Genomic DNA, 26,730 nt, shown 5'->3' with positions numbered 1-26,730 from the left:
TGAAACTCATTTGTTTACCTGATGGTTCCTCAGTTGTTTACTTCGTTCTCATCTAGGAATGTAACATAACTTATTTGGATTGACCAACATATACATGGTTGATATCGTCGATAAAACGGTAGATAATTACTCTTCCGGAACACCTGGTCTTATTCTCCTTGTACTTTTTCTGGAGTTTCCGTGTGAATCTTTCTTTTGTTAATATTTTGCCATAGCGTCTTGGAATTCGAGTTTGAATTAATTTGAATTTTATTAACCTGACAGTATTTCTTTGTGTATATATAAAGGACTGTAGACGACGTGATAATATCTGGCTGAAAAATTGTCAAACTGCGAAAACTGGCTTATAGATGATTGCATATAGACATATATCGATTTATCTACAGTGGTGTAGGCTTGCTGTATAGTCGTCACTGTAAAAACGGAAGGGTTTTTACTAGAATGTCATTTCTAATATCTGATTGGTTTCAATCATGGTGATGGTATTTAAAACGTTACGGTTGTGGCGATTTGTTTTACTTAATGAGCTGAATGGTTTTAATTAATGTGATATATGAGGTGTTATGGTTGTATATGAGGTGTTATGGTTGATAATTTTTCCAATACAGAACAACAAAATAGTGTGTATGTGTCCTTAGTGCCACGCGATATTTCTGAAATAAAAACAGAAATTGTATGATTTTTTTTTATCTATTTTTTTTGTTACGACATTGAATTGGTAGATACAATGTATAACAGGATTGGACGTATTATCCCATAATATTGTATCAACACGGAATTTAAATCAAATTTATTTTGTCAATGAAAATATAGAAACATTGAATTATATTGCTTTCTTGAGACTATAACAGGACTGTTTACTTGAGGTTGGTATCCCGGAGGAGGTTTTATACTGGAGATGCCTGTTTTGTCTTTCTGGAATGGTTTGCTACATGTTTTCCAAGGGACAAAATCTGCAAAGTGTAAACTATAGAGAGAAATGCGTTACGATATTTTCCTGGTAGTTCCGCTTTTAATCTGCAATTCTTTGTCATGTTAGTAGCAGATACATCCGGCCGAGATAACATTGACTAGGACCGGACAGACATGTCGGCCGTGATAACACTGACTAGGACCGGACAGACATGTCGGCCGTGGTAACACTGACTTGGACCGGACAGACATGTCTGTCGTGATAACATTGACTAGGACTGGACATCTTTGTCGGCCGTGATAACACTGACTATGACTGGACATCTATGTCGGCCGTGATAACACTGACTAGGACTGGACATCTATGTCAGCCGTGTCGGACTGGACATCTATGTTGGCCATGGTAACACTGACTAGGACTGGACATCTATGTCGGCCGTGATAACACTGACTAGGACTGGACATCTATGTTGGCCGTGATAACACTGACTAGGACTGGACATCTGATAACACTGTTCTATGTCGGCCGTGATAACACTGACTAGGACTGGACATCTATGTTGGCCGTGATAACACTGACTAGGACTGGACATCTATGTCGGCCGTGATAACACTGACTAGGACTGGACATCTATGTCGGCCGTGATAACACTGACTAGGACTGGACATCTATGTTGGCCGTGATAACACTGACTAGGACTGGACATCTATGTCGGCCGTGATAACACTGACTAGGACTGGACATCTATGTTGGCCGTGATAACACTGACTAGGACTGGACATCTATGTTGGTGATAACGTGATAACACTGACTAGGACCGGACAGACTTGTCTGTCGTGATAACATTGACTAGGACCGGACGGACTTGTCGGCCGTGATAACACTGACTAGGACCGGATAGACATGTCGGCCGTGATAACACTGACTAGGACTGGACATCTATGTCGGCCGTGGTAACACTGACTAGGACTGGACATCTATGTCGGCCGTGATAACACTGACTAGGACTGGACATCTATGTCGGCCGTGGTAACACTGACTAGGACCGGACATCTTTGTCGGCCGTGATAACACTGACTAGGACCGGATAGACATGTCGGCCGTGATAACACTGACTAGGACCGGACATCTATGTCGGCCGTGATAACACTGACTAGGACTGGACATCTATGTTGGCCGTGATAACACTGACTAGGACTGGACATCTATGTCGGCCGTGATAACACTGACTAGGACCGGACATCTATGTCGGCCGTGATAACACTGACTAGGACTGGACATCTATGTTGGCCGTGATAACACTGACTATAACACTGACTAGACTGGACATCTATGTCGGCCGTGGTAACACTGACTAGGACCGGACATCTATGTCGGCCGTGATAACACTGACTAGGACTGGACATCTATGTCGGCCGTGGTTACACTGATTAGGACTGGACATCTATGTTGGTCGTGATAACACTGACTAGGACTGGACATCTATGTCGCCCGTGATAACATTGACTAGGACTGGACATCTATGTCGGCCGTGATAACATTGACTAGGACCGGACATCTATGTCGGCCGTGGTAACACTGACTAGGACTGGACATCTTTGTCGGCCGTGATAACACTGACTAGGACTGGACATCTATGTTGGCCGTGATAACACTGACTAGGACTGGACATCTATGTCGGCCGTGATAACACTGACTAGGACTGGACATCTATGTCGGCCGTGGTAACACTGACTAGGACCGGACATCTATGTCGCCCGTGGTTACACTGACTAGAACTGGACATCTATGTTGGCCATGGTAACACTGGCCTAAAACATCTATTAATGTCATATCATGTGATTAATGAGGAACATTTCTACTGATGCATTGTTAGCTTTGTATATCCGTTGTGTGCTATTTTTAACCCGTGGAATTAAACCTAAAAAATACAATGTCCGTTCAATGATATATTCCTTATTACATAAACCATTTGAGACCTGAATATGTCAAAAATTACTTTCCTACAGTATTTACAAAACATCATAGGGACGAAACAGAAAGCTGACCTTCTATCAGACGTAAATAGCCAATGGTCATTGCTAGAGTTGTGACAGTATTTGTCCGATAGTACACTATTTGGTGACAAAGGAGGAGACTGATAAGAACGATATTCTGCCTCGTAAGTTTGTTTTCTTATTATGATAAAATCATTTCAGCCCTTGTAGTCTATATTATATATATAATACTATAAGTTACAACAGTAAAATATTCTGGTTCTATAATCTTCAAAGAAAGATATTGTTTTATCTAAATATATCCTTGTCATATTATCAATTATTGTCTGTTTGTTTACATTTTTGTTGATTGAATTATGAAACGTAATACCAAATTGACTGTAATATTTTAAGTTATGTCTAATATCTTGATAACAACTCATTAATGTATTTCGCCATTTCAATTTCTCAATCCGTGAAAAGGTATTTATCTCAAGTATACAACTAAAGTCATTGGAAAATTCTCGGTGTATTTAAATTTTTTTTTTAATCAAACAAATTATCATTAAAAATAATACATCATAGTGACAATAGGTAAAGACACAAGATAACAAGACAAGCGTTGTATCAATGATTTACCCGATCGTGAAGAAAATGTAACAAATACGTCACAGAACAGCCTGGTACACCATGTCATCGATATCACAATATTTACATTACTACATTAAATATGAATATAAATATTGTTTAACATGTTCATGTTTTCCTTTTCGATGATGGTATTTCAATTCATTTCGTTATGAGACGCTTAGTCCGTGTATGTGTGTGCTTGTGTGTTTGTGTGTTTGTGTGTGTGTTTTTATTTTTTTTTTTAAAGATATGATTTTGTATGTATTGATAACGGGATGATATTACTTCAATTACAATACAGATGTTGACGTACGAGACAATATGGTATCTGTAGTGTGATTATTCCATAGAAATAATAAATATATATATATATTTCAATATGAAAACTAATGCATTAGTTTCTTCTTGCAATGACAACATCATTAAAAATAGAAAGTCATTATAAAGCCTGCGGGCGAGCACCTGTCTGACCATCGCCTTTTGTAGATCTATCAGTTTTAGTCCTAAGGGATGTTACCTTCCAGACGGGATATTAGCTGGTAACAATGGGATGTTAACTAATACTTGACTAACTTATTTGCTTTGTATTGTCCCTACAAACTGGCGATGTTATCCGATGTCTTGCTTCAAGGTACAATTTGTATATAAAGTTAACTGATATCCAACCTTTCTATAGTACTACAGTCTACAGTACTACAGTCACCCACCATACTGTGGAAAACGTTTATACAATTCCTAGGTCTTTTATAAACGATTTGCACTTTTCTGTTATCGCTTGGCCATCGTCATCCTAAGATATGTCAGCCATGTTGACAATAAGTTGAAGGATTTATGACAAGCACATACTTATCCTGGTTCGTTATTGTTTGTTTGTATCTGACTGAGTTTTTTTTCCTTACATTAAGATATATCAAATTTATGTATACGTCATATATAATACCTAAGGTAGCAACCAACAGAAGACTATACAAAAATAACCAATTACCGTCTACTATGTACTTGTGAAGGTCTGTGATTATAACATACAATATGTGTAGGACGAGAGGTCACTACTACAATGATGATCACTTAATATTTCTCGTTTGCAGCAGACATAAATTCCTTTGATTTAAACATATTTTATTGGTATCAAATATACAGGTAGGATTGGGCACAAGTTTTCTAACTTATGTTAAGCCCTTTCCTATAAAGTTTGACAAAATACATATCAACAAGACAAGACGACATGATTTAATACAATTATTATGCGAAGGAAGAGAAAAAGAAAGAAAAAGAGAGAGAATTTAATTAATTTCTTGTAAATCAGTCTCTCCTACAATGAACAACACTAGTAAAAATACAAAACACTTTTTCAAAATTTGCAAACTTTTCTAGAGTTCGTCACATCCTGTGCTTATTTCACTTTCTCCTGTCATACCTTTGAATGTAATTAAAGTTTTTTTGTTTCAGATCTAAAAGGAAACGATGTACAAACTATTTGAGAATGCAAAAGAAATCGAGGAACCGCTACAAGGAAAAGTTACAGGTAACTTTATATACAGAGATGTGACGACGTTCGCTATGTATCACAAATCTCGATGTAGGGCTGGGGTGATGGTTGGAGTTAGTGATGTTCACGTCACATATCCATGTGAGAGGAAAAACAAATTTCATAACCTTTTATGAAATCCATGTTTATCAATAACAATTCCGAAATTTGCACATGTCAGCCCTGAAATCTTGCTTAAAAATCAAGAGTGAAAACGGGTATGGGTATGGTGATTTGAATACGATCATTGACATTTGAGAAAGTGTTTTTATTTCCTGTAGAAATATTTCTCGATTGATGAATGTGTACCAAAATGAACATAACCAGCCACTTCTTACTTCACTGCTATCATTGTGCAGTCTTCAAAAAATCAGATAAATTATTAGATGTTTCGCTTATACATTTGAAAACCTCTTCCATAGATCCGTTGTTTACCAGATGGATAACACAAGCGATATCCCACGTGCTTTCTGAATCACCTTCATATTAACACTTTCAGAGGTTCTCACACTTTTCCGACTCAAGGAGTGGCGTAATTTGATACTAAAGTAATCGTGTACTGTTTGTTTTGTAGATAAAGTTTTAGTAGATAAATAATTGATTCACTAGTACATCAGATTTTCTGTTTCAGGTAAAGCCTTGAACTGTTTTCTGCTGTCGTCGATAATTCCTATCGATGTCAAACATAACTGGCCTTTAACTACTAACTAATTGATATTATCATTACTAGGTGGCCGTATTAAATATGACAATTAAACCTAGTACAGAGTCTATGCCGTATTAACTATGACAATTAAACCTAGTACAGAGTCTATGCCGTATAAAATATGACAATTAAACCTAGTACAGAGTCTATGCCGTATTAAATATGACAATTAAACCTAGTACAGAGTCTATGCCGTATTAAATATGACAATTAAACCTAGTACAGAGTCTATGCCGTATTAAATATGACAATTAAACCTAGTACAGAGTCTATGCCGTATTAAATATGACAATTAAACCTAGTACAGAGTCTATGCCGTATAAAATATGACAATTAAACCTAGTACAGAGTCTATGCCGTATAAAATATGACAATTAAACCTAGTACAGAGTCTATGCCGTATTAAATATGTCAATTAAACCTAGTACAGAGTCTATGCCGTATTAAATATGACAATTAAACCTAGTACAGAGTCTATGCCGTATTAACTATGACAATTAAACCTAGTACAGAGTCTATGCCGTATTAAATATAACAATTAAACCTAGTACAGAGTCTATGCCGTATTAAATATGACAATTAAACCTAGTACAGAGTCTATGCCGTATTAACTATGACAATTAAACCTAGTACAGAGTCTATGCCGTATTAAATATGACAATTAAACCTAGTACAGAGTCTATGCCGTATTAAATATGACAATTAAACCTAGTACAGAGTCTATGCCGTATAAAATATGACAATTAAACCTAGTACAGAGTCTATGCCGTATTAAATATGACAATTAAACCTAGTACAGAGTCTATGCCGTATTAAATATGACAATTAAACCTAGTACAGAGTCTATGCCGTATTAAATATGACAATTAAACCTAGTACAGAGTCTATGCCGTATTAACTATGACAATTAAACCTAGTACAGAGTCTATGCCGTATAAAATATGACAATTAAACCTAGTACAGAGTCTATGCCGTATTAAATATGTCAATTAAACCTAGTACAGAATCTATGCCGTATTAAATATGACAATTAAACCTAGTACAGAGTCTATGCCGTATTAACTATGACAATTAAACCTAGTACAGAGTCTATGCCGTATTAAATATGTCAATTAAACCTAGTACAGAGTCTATGCCGTATAAAATATGACAATTAAACCTAGTACAGAGTCTATGCCGTATTAAATATGACAATTAAACCTAGTACAGAGTCTATGCCGTATTAAATATAACAATTAAACCTAGTACAGAGTCTATGCCGTAACATTAGTACAGAGTCTATGCCGTATTAACTATGACAATTAAACCTAGTACAGAGTCTATGCCGTATTAACTATGACAATTAAACCTAGTACAGAGTCTATGCCGTATTAACTATGACAATTAAACCTAGCACAGAGTCTATGCCGTATTAAATATGACAATTAAACTTAGTACAGAGTCTATGCCGTATTAAATATGACAATTAAACCTAGTACAGAGTCTATGCCGTATTAAATATGACAATTAAACTCAGTACAGAGTCTATGCCATATCAAATATGACAATTAAACCTAGTACAGAGTCTATGCCGTATAAAATATGACAATTAAACCTAGTACAGAGTCTATGCCGTATTAACTATGACAATTAAACCTAGTACAGAGTCTATGCCGTATTAAATATGTCAATTAAACCTAGTACAGAGTCTATGCCGTATAAAATATGACAATTAAACCTAGTACAGAGTCTATGCCGTATTAAATATGACAATTAAACCTAGTACAGAGTCTATGCCGTATTAACTATGACAATTAAACCTAGTACAGAGTCTATGCCGTATTAACTATGACAATTAAACCTAGTACAGAGTCTATGCCGTATTAACTATGACAACTAAACCTAGTACAGAGTCTATGCCGTATTAAATATGACAATTAAACCTAGCACAGAGTCTATGCCGTATTAAATATGTCAATTAAACCTAGTACAGAGTCTATGCCGTACTCACTACATGCATGGTTCACGTTGAATGGCTCTAGTAACTAAGCAGCAAAAATAAGCGTTAACTAGAAGAATATGTTCAAAATGTGTTTTCTAAATCTGTCCCCACTGGCGTTTTTAAAGCTCCAGTTGCTGTAATTTCCATTATTTTACGAGATGTCGCACATAAAAAGACAAATACATTGCGATTCAGATAGATATTCAATATTCGTAGGGTGTCTGCCAGAGTGGCTTAGTGGATCTTTGTACCGAAATGGACCAGGAATGTATGAGGTCGGAGAAACACGGATGCTTCACTGGTTTGACGGAATGGCGTGTTTGCAGCGCTTCGAAATTCACGACGGTAGCGCCACCTATATGCGGAAATACATACAAAGCGACACCTACCATAAAAACCTTAGCATGAACAGAATCGTTAACACCGAATTTGGTACTTACGCCGAGTATGCCGATCCGTGTAAGAAGATCTACGAGAAGTATGTATGAGGACCATGAAATCGGTTCGTTTGCAAATGTGAAAAAAATAACGCCTGTGTAGGTGATAGGGAGGCACAAAAATCTCGCCTTATGATGTTTATGATGCTATTTACACGTGGAAACCATTTCTGTATCATGTCTTTCTGTCTTTCTGCTCAAGGGATGCTTTAGATACTAAGATTAATATTTTCTTGTATAATATCGGCCGTGTTTTCCTTCTGATCACGTTTAAGTGGTTGCAACAACACTTTTTTTATTTTGAAAATGAAGAAACCTTCCGTTCCATAACTGCTACTGTGGAAATTTTTTTATATTCTAAGAAGTTTTTCTCTCTCCCTCTCTCGACATTCTGAGAAATACAATTACCTGCGGCATGACACCTTTTCAAATAATTCAATGACTTTCTAAATTTGAAGTCAAAACACGGAAAGTAATTCTTGTAATCAAACCATATCGTCGCAGTATAGAACTGAAAAATATAATATAAAAATAACCACTAACATCACATTTTTTGTCCTATTTCCACTGATCAGGATCAACACTTATTACATCCCTAAAACGGACAACACGCCGGTGACTGTATGGCCACTTGGTGAACGAATGTATGTCAGTTCAGAAACACACGTGAGCAATGAAATCGACCCAGACACGCTAGAAACCATCGGAAAGGTAGGATGTCACTCAGAAAAATTGATATTGATATGAAAGATAAAGCATTTTTTAGTACTATAGCTTAGAATGCAAATCTCAAAGACAAGAGCAGAGAAGGGACAAAACTTCGTCCTACTTTTGGACACTTAACCTAAGTTTGTTGTATAGATTGTTTTATATGTTTGCTGTAAGACTGCGGGTGCCGACGAAGGTTGATCCAATACTCATTGTGAAACTTTTATTGGTGCAGCTCGACATCACTAAGACCTTGAAATTAGATGCAGCTGCCGCGCATGCCCACTGGGAGACGGATGGTACAGTACATTTCATTGGCTACACTTACACGGCTCATCCTTGTTATTGCCTGTACAAAATACCAGGACGCCCAGGTAAACCCCATTGTTACCCACCTTTCTGTAGAGTCAACTTTATGTTTCTTCTTCCCCCCCCACCCTCTCTCTCTCTCTCTCTCTCTCTCTCTCTCTCTCTCTCTCTCTCTCTCTCTCTCTCTCTCTCTCTCTCTCTCTCTCTCTCTCTCTCTCTCTCTCTCTCTCTCTCTCTCTCTCTCTCCCTCGTTAAGGCGATAGTGACAGTAATTTCTTAGTAGGCTGAATTGTTTGATATATTTAGTCAACAACCAGGAACCTTAATAAAACGATATATTATAAAGAGTTATTCAACTGTAAATCTATGTACTTCCGGTTTGTATGACAAAGTCGTGGGTAAGGGATATGAGGTATATGTACATAATATAGCAGGTCTTATAACAACGAGCAGAGCAAGTAAAGCAATTAATCATGTGTTGGTATTTTCTGGTTGAACCACGGTTTTTTTTTTTTTGTGTGTGTAGGTGGCGCTATGGACATCAGTGACGCCCGCGTAACGTCATCAATCAAGTGTAAATGGCCGCTGTTTCCATCCTACTATCACAGTTTTGCCATGACAAAGAACTTCTATGTTTTCATAGAACAGCCGTTCGTACTAAACCTTTCCAAGGTTGCCAAGATGGGGAAAAATGAAAAAGCCATTATCGACTGTATGGACTTCCGGCCTATGAATAAGGTCAGGGGATTGTGTTTTATCTCTTAAAGTTGTTTTTTTAAACAATGTACAGGTTCTTTATCTTCGTATTATCTGCCTTTAAGATATTATGAGCATTATTCTTCTTTCCAAATCATTGTCTTTATCATATTTTAAAACCATGTCATCATTCGGTAAGATATTGATAGAAATGTTTTTGTGGGCGTGACATGGTAGTTAGTATGTACATGAACAGTACATATTGACCCTAGCTGACCCCGTGTGGCCTGATGGGCTGGGCTAAAATTGATTGAAATTCGAATCATGGCATGATGTTTATGTTAAGGTGGATTGTGAATACCCAGTAAATACATTTGTATACATATTTATATAACACATACATTTGCTGGTAAATTGGAAGCTTTTTGAAGAAAATTGTTTTAAATATTCTACTGAGTGTTTGAATCCTGCATTTTTTTCTTAGTATTTCACAAATAGACACTTTCGGCTTTCATTTTGTGTCAGCAACAAAGCATGCCAAATTCAGCAATGCATTTCAACAGGAAAGGTACCCAAAATGGAACACCTCTCCTATTCTGTTCGTTTATAGAAATAAATGACATAATTTTGAATATTTTTTCTCCGTTTTATAAAAGTTGACTAACTTCCTCATTGACCTCGGTAACTTATCTTTAAAAATGTGGTACTTTCAGCAATACTTTCTTTGTTTAAAGACATGATAGAATATTTGTGTTGTTGCGTGGCATCATTTCCAGAGATTTCTTTTGATAATTTCATTTCAAAAGGTTTTTAGTGGATATGTTAAGCAACATAGAAAAGATGGGTTGATAAAAATGCAAGAATCATTTATAAATATCTTAATTCTTGTTTAGCATAGTTAATAATTCACTTGTATTACAAAATAAAAATTAATATTTTTGCATCAAAAATTTGAGTGTTCTTTTTTTAGCCCGACTTTCCTGTGGTATCCTTTACCGGACAGCTATTCGTCAAAATGTCGAACGCCTAGTGTTAGAACTAGAGAAAACATGGGCTTATATTCGTGTTTTTTTTTCAGACTGTGTTTCACATCGTAGACAGACACACAGGACAAGAACTGAACACTAACTTCGCTTACCAGACAGATCCAATGTTCTTCTTCCATCATGCCAACATGTATCAGGATGGCAGTAAGTACATTTGACCCTGTCAAGTTCAACCTATCCGTGTTTTACAGTATATCTGTTAATGAAAGGTGACCTGGAGGGATTTCAAGGATAAGGGGAATTTTGAAGGATTTATACTGTAAAGAAGACTTTAGGGATTCCTAGCGTACAGAAGACCTTAGGGTTTCCTAGTGTACAGAAGACCTAGGGATTCCTAGTGTACAGAAGACCTTAGGGATTTCTAGTGTATAGAAGACCTTAGGGTTTCCTAGTGTACAGAAGACCTTAGGGATTTCTAGTGTATAGAAGACCTTAGGGTTTCCTAGTGTATAGAAGACCTAGGGTTTTCCTAGTGTATAGAAGACTTTAGGGATTCCTAGTGTACTTAAGACCTTAGGGATTCCTAGTGTATAGAAGACCTAGGGTTTTCCTAGTGTACAGAAGACTTTAGGGATTCCTAGTGTACAGAAGACCTAGGGATTCCTAGTGTATAGAAGACTTTAGGGATTCCTAGTGTACTTAAGACCTTAGGGATTCCTAGTGTACTTAAGACCTTAGGGATTTCTAGTGCATAGAAGACTTTAGGGATTCCTAGTGTACAGAAGACCTTAGGGATTCCTAGTGTACAGAAGACTTTAGAGATTCCTAGTGTACAGAAGACTTTAGGGATTCCTAGTATACAGAAGACCTTAGGGATTCCTAGTGTACAGAAGACCTTAGGGATTCCTAGTGTACAGAAGACTTTAGGGATTCCTAGTGTATAGAAGACCTTAGGGATTCCTAGTGTATAGAAGACCTTAGGGTTTCCTAGTGTATAGAAGACCTAGGGTTTTCTAGTGTACAGAAGACCTAGGGATTCCTAGTGTACAGAAGACCTTTGGGATTCCTAGTGTACAGAAGACCTTAGGGATTCCTAGTGTATAGAAGACCTTAGGGATTCCTAGTGTACAGAAGACCATAGGGATTCCTAGTGTACAGAAGACTTTAGGGATTCCTAGTGTACAGAAGACTTTAGAGATTCCTAGTGTACAGAAGACTTTAGGGATTCCTAGTGTACAGAAGACCTTAGGGATTCCTAGTGTACAGAAGACCTTAGGGATTCCTAGTGTACAGAAGACTTTAGGGATTCCTAGTGTACAGAAGACCTTAGGGTTTCCTAGTGTATAGAAGACCTTAGGGTTTCCGAGTGTACTTAAGACCATAGGGATTCCTAGTGTACAGAAGACCTTTGGGATTCCTAGTGTATAGAAGACCTTAGGGTTTCCTAGTGTATAGAAGACCTAGGGTTTTCTAGTGTACAGAAGACCTAGGGATTCCTAGTGTACAGAAGACCTTTGGGATTCCTAGTGTACAGAAGACCTTAGGGATTCCTAGTGTATAGAAGACCTTAGGGATTCCTAGTGTACAGAAGACCATAGGGATTCCTAGTGTACAGAAGACTTTAGGGATTCCTAGAGTACAGAAGACCTTAGGGATTCCTAGTGTATAGAAGACCTTAGGGATTCCTAGTGTACAGAAGACTTTAGGGATTTCTAGTGTACAGAAGACTTTAGGGATTCCTAGTGCACAGAAGACCTTAGGGATTTCTAGTGCATAGAAGACTTTAGGGATTCCTAGTGTACAGAAGACCTTAGGGATTTCTAGTGCATAGAATACTTTAGGGATTCCTAGTGTACAGAAGACCTTTGAGATTCCTAGTATACAGAAGACCTTAGGGATTCCTAGTGTATAGAAGACCTTAGGGATTCCTAGTGTACAGAAGACCATAGGGATTCCTAGTGTACTAAAGACCTTAGGGATTCCTAGTGTACAGATGACCTTAGGGATTCCTAGTGTACAGAAGACCTTAGGGTTTCCTAGTGTACAGAAGACCATAGGGATTCCTAGTGTATAGAAGACCTTAGGGTTTCCTAGTGTATAGAAGACTTTTGGGATTCCTAGTGTACTTAAGACCTTAGGGATTCTTAGTGTACAGAAGACCATAGGGATTCCTAGTGTATAGAAGACCTTAGGGATTCCTAGTGTACAGAAGACCTTAGGGATTCCTAGTTTACAGAAGACCTTTGGGATTCCTAGTGTATAGAAGACCTTAGGGATTCCTAGTGTACAGAAGATCATAGGGATTCCTAGTGTACAGAAGACTTTAGGGATTCCTAGTGTACAGAAGACCTTAGGGATTCCTAGTGTACAGAAGACCTTAGGGATTCCTAGTGTACAGAAGACCATAGGGATTCCTAGTGTACAGAAGACCTTAGGGATTCCTAGTGTATAGAAGACCTTAGGGTTTCCTAGTGTATAGAAGACCTAGGGTTTCCTAGTGTACAGAAGACCTTTGAGATTCCTAGTGTACAGAAGACCTTTGAGATTCCTAGTATACAGAAGACCTTAGGGATTCCTAGTGTATAGAAGACCTTAGGGATTCCTAGTGTACAGAAGACCTTAGGGATTCCTAGTGTACAGAAGACCTTAGGGATTCCTAGTGTACAGAAGACCTTAGGGATTCCTAGTGTATAGAAGACCTAGGGTTTCCTAGTGTACAGAAGACCTAGGGATTCCTAGTGTACAGAAGACCTTTGAGATTCCTAGTATACAGAAGACCTTAGGGATTCCTAGTGTATAGAAGACCTTAGGGATTCCTAGTGTACAGAAGACCATAGGGATTCCTAGTGTACAGAAGACCTTAGGGATTCCTAGTGTACAGATGACCTTAGGGATTCCTAGTGTACAGAAGACCTTAGGGATTCCTAGTGTACTTAAGACCTTAGGGTTTCCTAGTGTACAGAAGACCATAGGGATTCCATGTGTACAGAAGACTTTAGGGATTCCTAGTGTACAGAAGACCATAGGGATTTCTAGTGCATAGAAGACTTTAGGGATTCCTAGTGTACAGAAGACCTTAGGGATTCCTAGTGTACAGAAGACCTTAGGGATTCCTAGTGTACAGAAGACTTTAGGGATTCCTAGTGTACAGATGACTTTAGGGATTCCTAGTGTACTTAAGACCTTAGGGATTCCTAGTGTACTTAAGACCTTAGGGTTTCCTAGTGTACAGAAGACCATAGGGATTCCTAGTGTACAGAAGACCTTAGGGATTCTTAGTGTACAGAAGACCTAGGGATTCCTAGTATATAGAAGACCATGGGGATTCCTAGTGTACAGAAGACCTTAGGGATTCCTAGTGTAGAGAAGACCTAGGGATTCCTAGTATATAGAAGACCTTAGGGATTCCTAGTGTACAGAAGACCTTAGGGATTCCTAGTGTACAGAAGACCATAGGGATTCCTAGTGTACAGAAGACTTTAAGGATTCCAAGTGTACAGAAGACCTTAAGGATTCCTAGTGTATTGAACTGATATATGTAAACAGCATGCAGAAATTGCAGTCAGTTCGATTATAGGTTATAGCAATAATATAATCTCTGAAACCTGTACGTTAAAAGTAATAAGAAATGTTTTCAATTTCATTTTTTTCACCCATTACAAACGTTGTCAATCACAACTCATCAGAAATTTACGCAATATGTTGCTAAAACAACGTTATCGTTTCTTTGCTTAATGCAGTAACGTTTTACTTGACCTTGTGTGTTTAACAATGTGCTCCAATACCTTTTCAACTGTATCTGTGATTTGTGTCATAAATTTCTTTCCACAGCTAGGTATTCCTATTAAGTTAACATTTTTGAGTACGTCATCTGTTTACCCTCTTTTGTATATCAGGTAACCTCGTCCTTGACCTTTGCTCGTTCCGAGATGCCCGTATCATGAAATTATTGTATCTCAAAGATCTGGAGAAAGAGTCATTCCAGGACACGAAATCTTGTGAAGAAATCAAGACATGCCGTCTCCGACGATTTGTACTTCCTCTCGACGTTTCCATGGAGGTAAACTTAGGCTTCTGTCAAATCTTTATGACTTAGTTATATTTAGAACAACTGAATTCTTATTACTATAGGAGATTTTAGCTCTTAGGAAAGCGATACAGTCCATTAGGTACGGAAAGTTTTCAGGTGATTGATCTGCATCATTAGGATCCGGAAGTCCAGGATATGAATTTCACAGTGTCCAGATAATCGGTGCAGATATACCTGGACAAGTAGCGATTCAGCGACAAGTAGTCATTGCTTTGACATCACAATTAGAAAAATCAATAGTTTATCTTTTTTTTTTTATCTGTTTAGCGACTCATCTATTCTTCTTCAACATTGAAAATAGTCCAAAAAGAAATCCAGTTGAGGTTCTCTAAAACGAATACACAACATTTGAGACATAAGTTTTACATGCTATCTAATCCTATCATATCTTAATTAATTTTTTTTCAGTTTTATATCAGATCTTTAAAGAACACCAGAACGATACTTGGTTCGCCGATTTAACATTAAACCTCCATATTACTGGAATTAGAGAAAAAAAATGTGTTATATTTTACAGTCACCATTTAATGAGAATCTGGTGAACCAGCCAGGCTGTACAGCAACAGCCGTCAGGAAAACGGAGAAAAACATTTTCCTGACCAGCCAACAGATGTATAACGAAGGTATATTAAAACATTGTAGTACAACATACGTCTTTATAAGTTTTATCATGTCACATTCAGGGGTACGGCATCGTTGTTTTACAAAAGATAAGGCATCATCGAAGCATATTATAACAGACATTTATATCCAGTTTATTAAAACATATTAGAATATTAGACAAAATGATATTTTTAAAATTTTTGTTATTTATTTTCCAAGGATTTGAGTTCCCCCAAATTAACTACGCCAAATTTAACGGGAAGAAATACCGTTACCTGTATGGCTACAGCGTATTCAAGTCAGGACAACAGGCGGTAAGTTTAAACAAACGAATGAAGGAATATTTGTGAAAAAAACCTTGTAGGTCTGAAAGATGATGTATGTAAATAGCTATATTTCCATGTGCACGGCATTGTTACTATATATAAACTGACCGGAAAATGTATGATGTGGAATTCAATGACAGCCACCTGATCATGAGGGAGTTTGTATTGTTGGCATAGAGACAGCGACGGGGTTGCCGTCAAATGGCAGTTTCTCGTGGCATGTTATACTCCGATGAAAAATCATTTATTGTAACTGAAATCATAGTATAACCGACATAAGACAACATAATGGCTAGGAAAGATAAATATAAGTATTTGTTCTATCTTGTTATGGAATGTATGATCGTTATAAATGCAAGTGCGGTGTATGGTGTTTTTTCTGCAAAGCTCTGACATTTATGACTATCATAAATGCCATTAAATTCACCCATTGCTTAATTACACTGTGTAGGTCTTCCAGAGTACATATAAATATAGATATATATAAATGTATTGTACGGTGTACCTGTACGGGAAATGGCCTTAAATAAGACAGAAATAATAAAGATGGATTCTGTTTAATCTATTATCAATTTCAAACAGCTTGTGAAGATTGACATGCAAACCAAAGAGACTAAATCATGGAGTGACGGAACATGTCATCCTTCAGAACCCATCTTCGTTCCACGCCCAGGTGGAAAAGAAGAGGACGATGGTGAGTAGTCTCATTAAGTGTTTCTTCATTGGTATTTAAAAACTGTAAGAAATTACATTATATATATCATCATAATAACGACAGCACTGATGCTTGCATAATTGTCCTATTTTATCATCATCAAATTCCGTACAAAAAGTCAGTGTAAAACAAAAGCAATGAATATATTCACAGATGCTTCGTCTAAATCCGCTTGCTTTTCTGTTCTGATGTTTAGTATGTACCTTTCAACACCTTAATCACCAGCAGTACTAAAAAAATTGCTTGATATTCAAGTTTAATCCCTGTTTGTCTATAGTGTATCTGCTACTAGATTCATATTTCTTTTGTACAAGTATTTATAACAAGTGATTTGTTTTTTTCTAATTACAATTTCATGATAATAGAATAAATAAATTTGATATTTTCTCTATTTCAGGAGTGATATTGTCCGCCATCAATTCTAATATGGACGGTAAATACGCCTATCTATTAGTTCTCGACGGCAGGACATTCACAGAGCGTGCGCGAGTCGAGTTTCCCGATATCCGGTTTCTGCGGGACTTGCATGGTCTTTTTAGACCCCATTAATGCTTGTCAATGACGTCCGTTTAAATGATGTACCAGGAAGAACTGTTATCCTGATGTTTAGTTATTAGATATGCCATTTCCTAGTAATTGATCTCTGACTGCATTCAAACCTCGCTAATATTCCATAATTATCGACACAGCATGTGTGATGTACTTCGAGATAAACAGTGATTTTACCTCAGTCAAAGGTGGTTTGTAATTTTTGTGGATTGTTCTTTCCCGAGGTCTGAAATTAATCCAAACATGACCTACAGGATATGTAATAAAAGGAAAAAATACGTACTGTAGCCAAAGTTGGCTTGCAACGTTATATTTGAGAAAGTATTAAATTCACTTCTCATCAGACCACAGTGGGAGAAACAGCCGTATGGTACAGTTAACTGTACCCTGTTTTGAGTTTCAGCATATGAAGTTTTTAAAAAGAAACTGTTGCTTATGGTTGTTTTATTGCAATATTGTTTGACATTACATTAGTTTGTGATCAGCTTTTAAATAATCTATCATGGAATGTTTTACCTCGACCATTGTTCAAAATTCATCTAGTGATCAAGTTTCTATTCTAGAATAGCCTTTTAGTAATATCTGTGTAAGATGTTAAAGGTATGCTGTGTATTGTTTACCAAGATTTTTATCGCTTTTAAAGAAATATCAATATATATATATATGTATGACGTCACGTCATTTCGAAGTATCTTTTTTCCATATTAATGAAAAGTTTTTACATTTGTTATTGGAAAAATTACAAATCGGTATAATAATTTGTGTTCTTTATTGTCTGGACTTCTTTTTACTTACAATCATATCTAATTTTACAATGTCTAAATGATTTTAATTCTTTGCTTATACATTAATTGTGGTAACGTATAAGCTATGGTATGTGATACTATTTATTGCACATTTTTTTTTTGTTACGACAAATGGTAATTTATACTGATACCATTAAACACTAGATCTGTGTATACCCAATACGTGCATCCTGATGCATTTAGTACTACATGGTACAAAGAGATTTGTATGAAACAAAGTCATTGAAATACAAAGACAAATAGAGTCTTTCACTCTCTTCAGGCTTGGCAGTGTTGGTGTGATATCATTTTGATATTTAATATGCATCACCAATGAGATAATTACAGCTAGATTCACCTGTCAAGGCAGATATCAGAATAAATGTTAGATATGTCGATCTCATTGGATAACGAATAGAAGTAGATTTAAAATAAATGTAATCTGCATCATAGCTGATTAGAACTATTTTATGCACAATCCAATCTGTATCTTATGATACTGACAAAAGAACGAACAATTCGAAAATAAGGATCTTTCTTTGCTTTTGCTTTCTGATACAATCTTAAAATTGAAACCATTGCATGTGTTATTTAAATGCATTTCTTGAATAAAACATTGAATTGTTTCTCCATCTTTGGGTTCCGTCGTGTTTCTTAGGAATATGTGCATTGCTGTCAATTAAAAAGTAAATATTTCATCTGAATTCGTTGTTAACATAAACTAAATGTGTGTGTTTAATTTATGCGCACTGAAGAAAACTTCCTTGAGTATTGGTCTCAAACGATGTGCATGGTCACGCGAGGAAAAACATGTGTAAATGGATCATAAATAGATCAACATAATTACCATGGCTACTAACATATTTCTATCAACTTTAATTTCCAGGTTCAGAAACAATTCACGTGCTCAACTAAAGTAAATAATTCATACAGCAACATGGCGATTCTCTTCCGGACCTGTACAAAATTACTGTAAGTTAATTGCCCTAAGTGGTTAACACCAATTGTAATCAAGTTATTAAAAGGTGTGGTGAGGATTACACATCCGTCCAATTATGAATAATTAAACTATTTCAGTGTTGGATTATTTACAAACAATGAAAAACATGTATACATGAGGTTGATCAATAGACAGGGTATTATTACCTGTCTTTATCTAGGTCACATTGTATTTGGCAATACGACGTATAAGTAACAATATGCAGTAATATCTATAGCCAAATCCGTGGAGTAACTATGTCAGTCTATTCATATTTGTACGATGTCTCTTCCTACACGAATAGGAAGTAATGACAATGACAGCTTGTGATGTAAAATCACTTCCTAGAACACAAACAGGAACAACACATCGGGAATTTGATGACATATCAATCCATTTCTGCTAAAACATAATACAGTTGATTTATTGTCAAACGTATAAACACTCCTTTTATAAACTCATTTGGTCTTAAATAAGGAAGTAATCTAATCGTCTGTATTTGTTGTGATGTAGATACACATCTGTATGATTGACAAGCTCTGGAATGAAATGCTATCATATTGATAAAAACAAAATGAAAGTACCATCATGTGATTCATTATGTATCTGGCTACTTGATATATAAATCCTCAACTGGCACAACAGATGCGAGTTATTTGGGGAAAGTGAATAATGACTATACAATGTATTAATTCATTTTGAAAGTTATCATATTATCAAACTCATTGCTGACTCTGATTAAATGCCAATGGAAACAACAGTAAATCAAAAGGAAATACACGGTTTTATAACCATTGTTCAAAATGGAAATTTCGTTCTAATATCATATCACAACAAATTTTAGGTTTTACCATTGTAAGTGGGGAAGTTGCGAGGAGAAGTTCCTTATTACCGTTCATAATGCTGGGCCAGGTATTTGCCTCCAAATGAGAGCTTTATCAGTATGAAAATGATAACTGTATTGATTCAGGGACATACCATTAAGAGTCTCTGATCAGCGTTATCGCATGCTTGTAAAAGCCAATGTTCTTATTTCAAGTGTTTTCTACAGCAATATCATTAGCAGAGTAAATTCCGATAAATTGTAGCTAGGAAACAGCAAACTTGTTCAATCAAAACTTTTAGTTAATGATTTGCAGTTAAGATTCTGGACAAAGAATGTGTTTCAAAATTTCAAGAGATCTTCATGAAGCATTTTTGCAATGGCGGTATTTTTTGTCGCTTTATAGTACCATCATGAGATATGAGAAACCATCCCTCCGTGAAAAATACAATAATGCATTATACTGCCATTATGAGATATGAGAAACCATCCCCCCGTAAAAAAATACAATAATGCATTATACTGCCATCATGAGAAAAGAGAAACCATCCCTCCGTAAAAAATAGAATAATGCATTATACTGCCATCATGTGATATGAGAAACCATCCTGCCGTAAAAAATACGACAATGCAAACAAATTGAGTTGACAGCATTTACTCGCTTTTGAGCTGTCTTTGGAGATAAATCAATGAATAGCTATTTATAGCTCTTTCCATTTACACCTGCCTACTCCTATCCTTGTGGCTGATTCTGGATAAATCGTTGAAAAGATAGCGGGTGAACCATGCCGGATACAGCTGGAACAACCGTTTCCAAAGTTAATATTTACATTCATCGGTAATAAACTGTATTAGTATTGACATTTTAAAGCAACACCATTCCCTTTATTAAAAGGTAGTGATGTTTTGTACACCAAATCATATCCCGGTATACAACAATTTCAGTAAGGCCGATCAACAAATTGAGAAATGTTCTTTGTAGTACGTCTTACACGGTGAAATGAAATTGTTCATAAACAGGAATTTTCAAATCTACATACTTCTTAAAAAAGTAACATGTGAATTATTTCAGTTGGGACGTAACGGATATTTCCAAAATCGTTATTCCTGGTTTTAACACCATGATGAACTGATGACACATACACATATTCAGTCAAAACAATCATTGTTACAAAAAGGAACCTAAATTATCCAATGATTCAAAACATATTTTCTGAAACACATTCCCGTCCAAGTTTTTGTATGAATTCTTCCATGTTTTAGATATCTACTCCTCACTTTCCTACTGTTAATAAATCTTGTGTATTAATGATCTAGTTTTTTGTTATTATCATTTTACTTCCATAAATGCACTTCTCCATGTTTTGTTTAGCGAAGAAATGTACCCCCTCCCGACACCATATATACAGCTGATGTTTGAATTAAACACATTTCATCACATGAAGTATGATGATTTGGAACCTGACATGATTTTGTTGATAGAATCCATAAGTTTTAGTGTGATTTTACGCTAGCTGATTTAATGATTTCTTTATTTCCTCGAGTAGTCGACACGGCTTTTTCTGCTTACACCTGAAATTGGGATATTGAGTAGAAAAGTAAGCCTCTGTTCGCCAATCTGTCACTCAGGTCCCTGAAATGTGGCTTATCTATTAGCTGGACTGTGTTAGGTAGTGTCCTGGATATGATGCCTTTAATGCTATAGAGTAAATTCATTAGGGATCGAACAGGCTAGTTAACGTTGTCTTCAATACAGTTTACATCAGACAATTACTGCTGCCTGCCAATGATGTGATGATAGATGTGTCGGTGAAGTGTGGTGGAGTGTAGGAATGTTCAAATATTATGGTCGGATAGCGAGTTCTTAGTCAAGGAACAAGTGAGATATCTTCCTACTTGGATGTTTTTATATACATGCATCTTGAGCATCATTTCAATTACAACTTTTATCAAATTCTGAGCTGATCAATTCCTATAATGTGACATGGAGTGATTATAAACGTAAGTATCACTAGTGTTATGGAGTCTGGGGGTAATTGTGCTAAACATATTAATGCTTGGTGGTTCAGGTACAGAGATATATAATGTGCATTTTAGAAAAAACAAACCGGAAGTGCAATTGCTACATACACTTACTCTGATTATTTCAATTTTTCGTTTCGACGTGAACATTAAAACTGTCAATTCAAGTTCTGCGAGACTAAACAGTTTTTTCGAGAGAGAATAATTGGTATAACTAGACGAAGATATAATACAGCTTAAGTTTAAAAAACAGGTCAAACTGTTACATATCTCCTTAATAATTTATAAGAAAGCATATGTATGTTACCGATTTCCCGACCGTCCCTATTTTATTTACTAACCCTAATCTTTTTAAAATATCTGTTTTAAATTTGCTCCTGTTTGCTGACGTTCCCCAAAATTACCAGTACAAATTCACAAAGACGCTTGACATATCTTTATACATACTGATGGCAAGCATTCCTTTGGCACCTTTCTTGGGAGATGGCGGTAAACAGATCATCATTGGTCACTTTACGGTAATTGGGACGTTAGTTCAGTTGAGTCATTATGGTTGTAAGAAACAATATTAGTGAATATCGACTTATATGTTAAATGTTTTTCTTGAGACAACATTAGAAATAATAAATGGAAAATTAAAAGTGAATATCGGACAAATATAACACATAAACAAGATAAAAATAAAGTTAAAAAAAAACAACACACATTTTGAAATTTCACAAAAAATTAACGTGAAATCCGGGCAGGTGTTCGTCTGAATGGTTCACATTAATAGATATTGTCCAAACTTCTGATTTTCAAAAATTCAAACAGAACAGCTGTTCCGACAGATTGTACTATTCAGCATCATAATCTAATGATACTCATTAACGACTCGTAAACATTCCTCAAACATAGCTAGCTATAAACCATTGCCTAATCAATATATAGATTTTATTTTTAAAATACCGACCTAACTTTTCTCAGACAAAAACCGGTCACATAGATTTTTTTTCTAATGCTGTTCTCTGCTCACATTGAAAATATTGATTTGCATTGAAAACACGCAAAGAATATTCTTAAACATGTCAGTCAATTTTTATAAGGGAATTATGATATGGAGAGGCTATTCTCTGATCACTTGTGATGACAGCAAAGCCTCTTTTATGGTTTCGATTTAACTGTTGGTGTAAATTAATTTTTCAATGTTCATTTTATGCATTGTTTGTATATTTTGTATATAAATCATAGAGATATGTTGATAAACCACATGTGAACATAGCCAAAGACAAGATTTCAATAATTCAACAACACATATCACTTAATTTAGAATTATTTAGAATATATACACGTATATATTATCAATTACTACTACACACAAATTTATCAATTTATGCATGTTAAATGACGACGAAAATATTTCGTTGCGACAACAAATCAGTATTTATATTTTTAAAAAAGGATGAAAATTGAATATTTTATTCTTTCTGTTTATTTTTTTTCAGAGTGAAGAAGTGAATTATCATCCATTCCAATCTGGCCGTATCGTATGTAGGAAAGAGAGGTCTTTTTCAATTTAAAACATTCAGCGCCAACAAAATTCTACGCTAGAGAAACAGAATATATTTGATTTCCTTAGAATTTGACTGATTGCAGCCAAACATTTAAACGTACAGTCCCTATGAAGATCATTCAAGTGCGTTTTACACCAAAAATAATATGATTTAGAATAAGTTTTTGTAACATTTTGGAAGGAATGTTTACACATTATTTTGTCCAAGAACGTCGTGAAGATGTAAAGTGTTATCGTATCTGAATCCATCACAACATCAAAATACATGGAAAACTACAGCAAGGGGAACGACTCAGACTTGATCCAGATGTCTGACACACAATTTGTGGACCTCATTTATCCCCCGGTGCTTATCATCATTGGAGTCATATTCAACATTCTTATTATTGTTGTCATGCGTACTCGATTCTTCCATGAGCAGTCTACTTCCGTCTTCATGACAATGGGAGCAACCAATGACACACTGAGCCTCATGGTTTCCATGCTTTCCCATTGGCTGTATGTGGCATTTCCGGAAGTCTACAGCAAGGAGAAGGCCGGGTGGATTTGTAAATTTTTAGACTTTTATGGCTGGGGAAATTGTGATTTAGGTATTTTGATTACTACATCTATGACAATTGATCGAGCGTTCGCGATCAGTTTTCCCCTTCGAATGACAAGTGGAGACAATGTGAAACGCGCCAAAATAACAATTGGTATCGTGACGTTGATAGTAGTAGCAAAAGAGTTCCATTTTCTTATTGGTTCTGATATGGTTTATCGGAACCAAACTGAGCGTCTCTGCAACGTGTTTACAACGACAGCGTCTTACAAGTTTTTCTGGGAAGACGTTTGGCCTTGGCTTCATTTCTCCTTCCTTTTAGTTTGCTTTGTTATCATGACTATAAGTAATGGTATACTTACATACTTTGTCTGGAAATCATCCAACGATTTGGACACAAGAGGTACGAAAGTTGTTAAAAGAACAAGTGTCCCAATTATGTCGCATCAAAAGGTAGATCAAAAATGGCGAACAATAACTCCGATGTTAATAGGAGAGTCATGCGCATTGCTCTTTTTGACATTCCCTTTTACAGTTCAGTCATTCTTTTCAGAGTATCATCCTACATTTTATCAAAAAATTGAACCAAAACTGTTATTTTCTGTCACATTTTACATGTTGTATACCAACAAGTGTATAACATTCATAATATACATAGTGACAGGGTCAAGATTCAGACAAGCGTTGAAAGAATGTATCATAATCTGTTTCAAAGGAAGAGGTGCTGTTCGAAGGATAAGGTTTCGGGAACACTTTGTTGGTAATGTCAATATTATCCGGTCTGTATCCGAGGGAAAGGATTCATCTGTTTCGAATAAATCATCTACTCAAAGTAAAAATGCCGATTTTTACAACAATGATTATACCGTTATAGAGACGCACTTTTAGGAAATATTATTGTAAACATCTGTTCCAGATAATATCGCACCAGGTATTTATCAGTTTCCTGAAGTTTTATACCATTTTAAATTACCGCAATGATTGGGTCTTTACCCCATCATCTCTTATGTTGTTTACAATTATGGTAATTAACATCTGAATTCCGAAATCGGTGACATCAAGACCATTTTTCTTCAGTAAATCAGTTGCTTTTAGTTTCCGTTCTAGACAACAAAAGAGGTCATTAGAGTACTCCCACGTGATTATTCTTGTTTATTTTATCTTATTTATATATTTATTAATTTATTTATATTTTTGAGTTAGTGGTTTTACATCTGTGGAACAGCAACATGTGTCAGGTGGTACAGAAATAGTCTCAAGAGTTATGACCGATGGAGCATATATCGTGTTTTCTATAAAATGAAATAACTTAGAATTTTACACATGCCTTTGAAATATATCTAATTTGATACGTTTTTATGTGAAATGTGTAGAAATATCGTATCCCTAGATTGAATCATTCTATTATAAGCAATGTTTTGAATATATCCTTATTTCTATCTGAAATTCAGACACAATGTACTTTGTATATTCTGTATATGAAGTTTGGAACGCCTTTGACCCGGACCTGGAAGATTGTAGAAAAGACATACAGATACAGACTTAGAATTACCAAGAGAAGAACTAAATGATAAATCTGACTGTGCCATAAAGTTGTTTCATCCTTTCAGGACTCGTCCGTGATTTATGCGGCCATTGAATATACTGAAACTATATGGAAATAGCTCAAGGTGACTGGGAAAATTTTAAGATATGGAAAGAAATTACTTGACGAGGCGCATTAGTCCCAATACTCAATAAACGTAATATTCACATGTCTGATAATATGAGAATAAGGACAATTGTATGTGTAAATTCTGTCTCAATTTGTCTATATCTATATTTTAATTGCCCATGCAAAGTGTATTGTGTATTACAGAGTGTGATTCGTGAAGATGAAATCAGGAGAAAGCAAAAAAAACGTGTGGCGTTTACTGTTTATCTTACAGATCTTGTTAGAAAGTTTGACACTGTATATATATTCTGTATCTATAACTGAGATCTTACTAGAAAGTTTAACACTGTATATCTATTCTGTATCTATAACTGAGATCTTACTAGAAAGTTTAACACTGTATATCTATTCTGTATCTATAACTGAGATCTTACTAGAAAGTTTAACACTGTATATCTATTCTGTATCTATAACTGAGATCTTACTAGAAAGTTTAACACTGTATATCTATTCTGTATCTATAACTGAGATCTTACTAGAAAGCTTAACACTGTATATCTATTTTGTGTCGGTGACTTGGACCTTAGTAGAAAGATTACCATGTGTATTAATTTTGTGTCGATGACAATATAAATTTTAGATATAACGAGTCTTGTTGATATTAAAATGAATACTATTTTTTTTAGTTTGTGTTTAAAATCAATACATGTAAAAAAAAATAACATCCAAATGTTAACATTCGATATAGTATTGTTAGTGTCGTATATTGTAAAATTCGGCTTTAATTAACACACAAGAGACACAACGGGAAAACAAGAAGTGGACATCGAATAAACACAATTAATAATCTACAAATACAGAGGTCTGCATCACAAAAATACATCTGATAGCATTGCTAAGACAGATATTGACCTAAATTGAATCAATGTAAGAAATAAATGTGGCCACTACGTTAAGGAAATTACTGAAATAGAAAAAGGGGCGAATGCAATGATCTAAAATCTGTCAGTAGTCACTTTCTTCCTCCGATTATTATATTATTTTTTCCCCCACTGTTTCAGTTACGTACCCATATTGCATTCAAATTGATAAATTTCGTTTCCAGAAATAATATTGATATAAATAAGTATTTTTTGCATCAAGAAAGCTATCTGATAATCCACGCATTATTTTTCGGACGTAAAGATGTAAGAACGGATGAATTGAAAATAAAGATATTGT

At 35.7% G+C, this 26,730-nt stretch overlaps 2 protein-coding genes across 2 annotated transcripts; both read left to right on the top strand.

Moving 5' to 3' along the window:
• Nucleotides 1–4,983: 4,983 nt before the first annotated feature.
• LOC132549420 (beta,beta-carotene 15,15'-dioxygenase-like) lies at nucleotides 4,984–17,335 on the top strand. Its single transcript, XM_060213355.1, has 11 exons — nucleotides 4,984–5,044; nucleotides 7,951–8,212; nucleotides 8,747–8,882; nucleotides 9,115–9,253; nucleotides 9,715–9,926; nucleotides 10,963–11,074; nucleotides 14,767–14,930; nucleotides 15,478–15,583; nucleotides 15,783–15,877; nucleotides 16,472–16,583; nucleotides 17,002–17,335. The coding sequence occupies exons 1-11, from the start codon at nucleotides 4,984–4,986 to the stop codon at nucleotides 17,151–17,153; spliced, it is 1,551 nt and encodes a 516-aa protein (XP_060069338.1). The 3' UTR covers nucleotides 17,154–17,335.
• Nucleotides 17,336–23,579: 6,244 nt separating this feature from the next.
• Nucleotides 23,580–24,743, top strand: LOC132549351 (galanin receptor type 1-like). The gene has a single exon (XM_060213280.1). It carries the CDS (start codon nucleotides 23,580–23,582, stop codon nucleotides 24,741–24,743), a length of 1,164 nt encoding a protein of 387 aa, XP_060069263.1.
• Nucleotides 24,744–26,730: the final 1,987 nt, after the last annotated feature.

This window comes from Ylistrum balloti, unplaced genomic scaffold (assembly GCF_031769215.1).
Source record: "Ylistrum balloti isolate Yb309-2 unplaced genomic scaffold, AGI_CSIRO_Ybal_v1 Utg370056, whole genome shotgun sequence".
Lineage (NCBI taxonomy): Eukaryota > Metazoa > Mollusca > Bivalvia > Pectinida > Pectinidae > Ylistrum > Ylistrum balloti.
The sequence above is the reverse complement of the archived record's forward strand: the minus strand, read 5'-3'. Positions and strand labels throughout refer to the sequence as shown.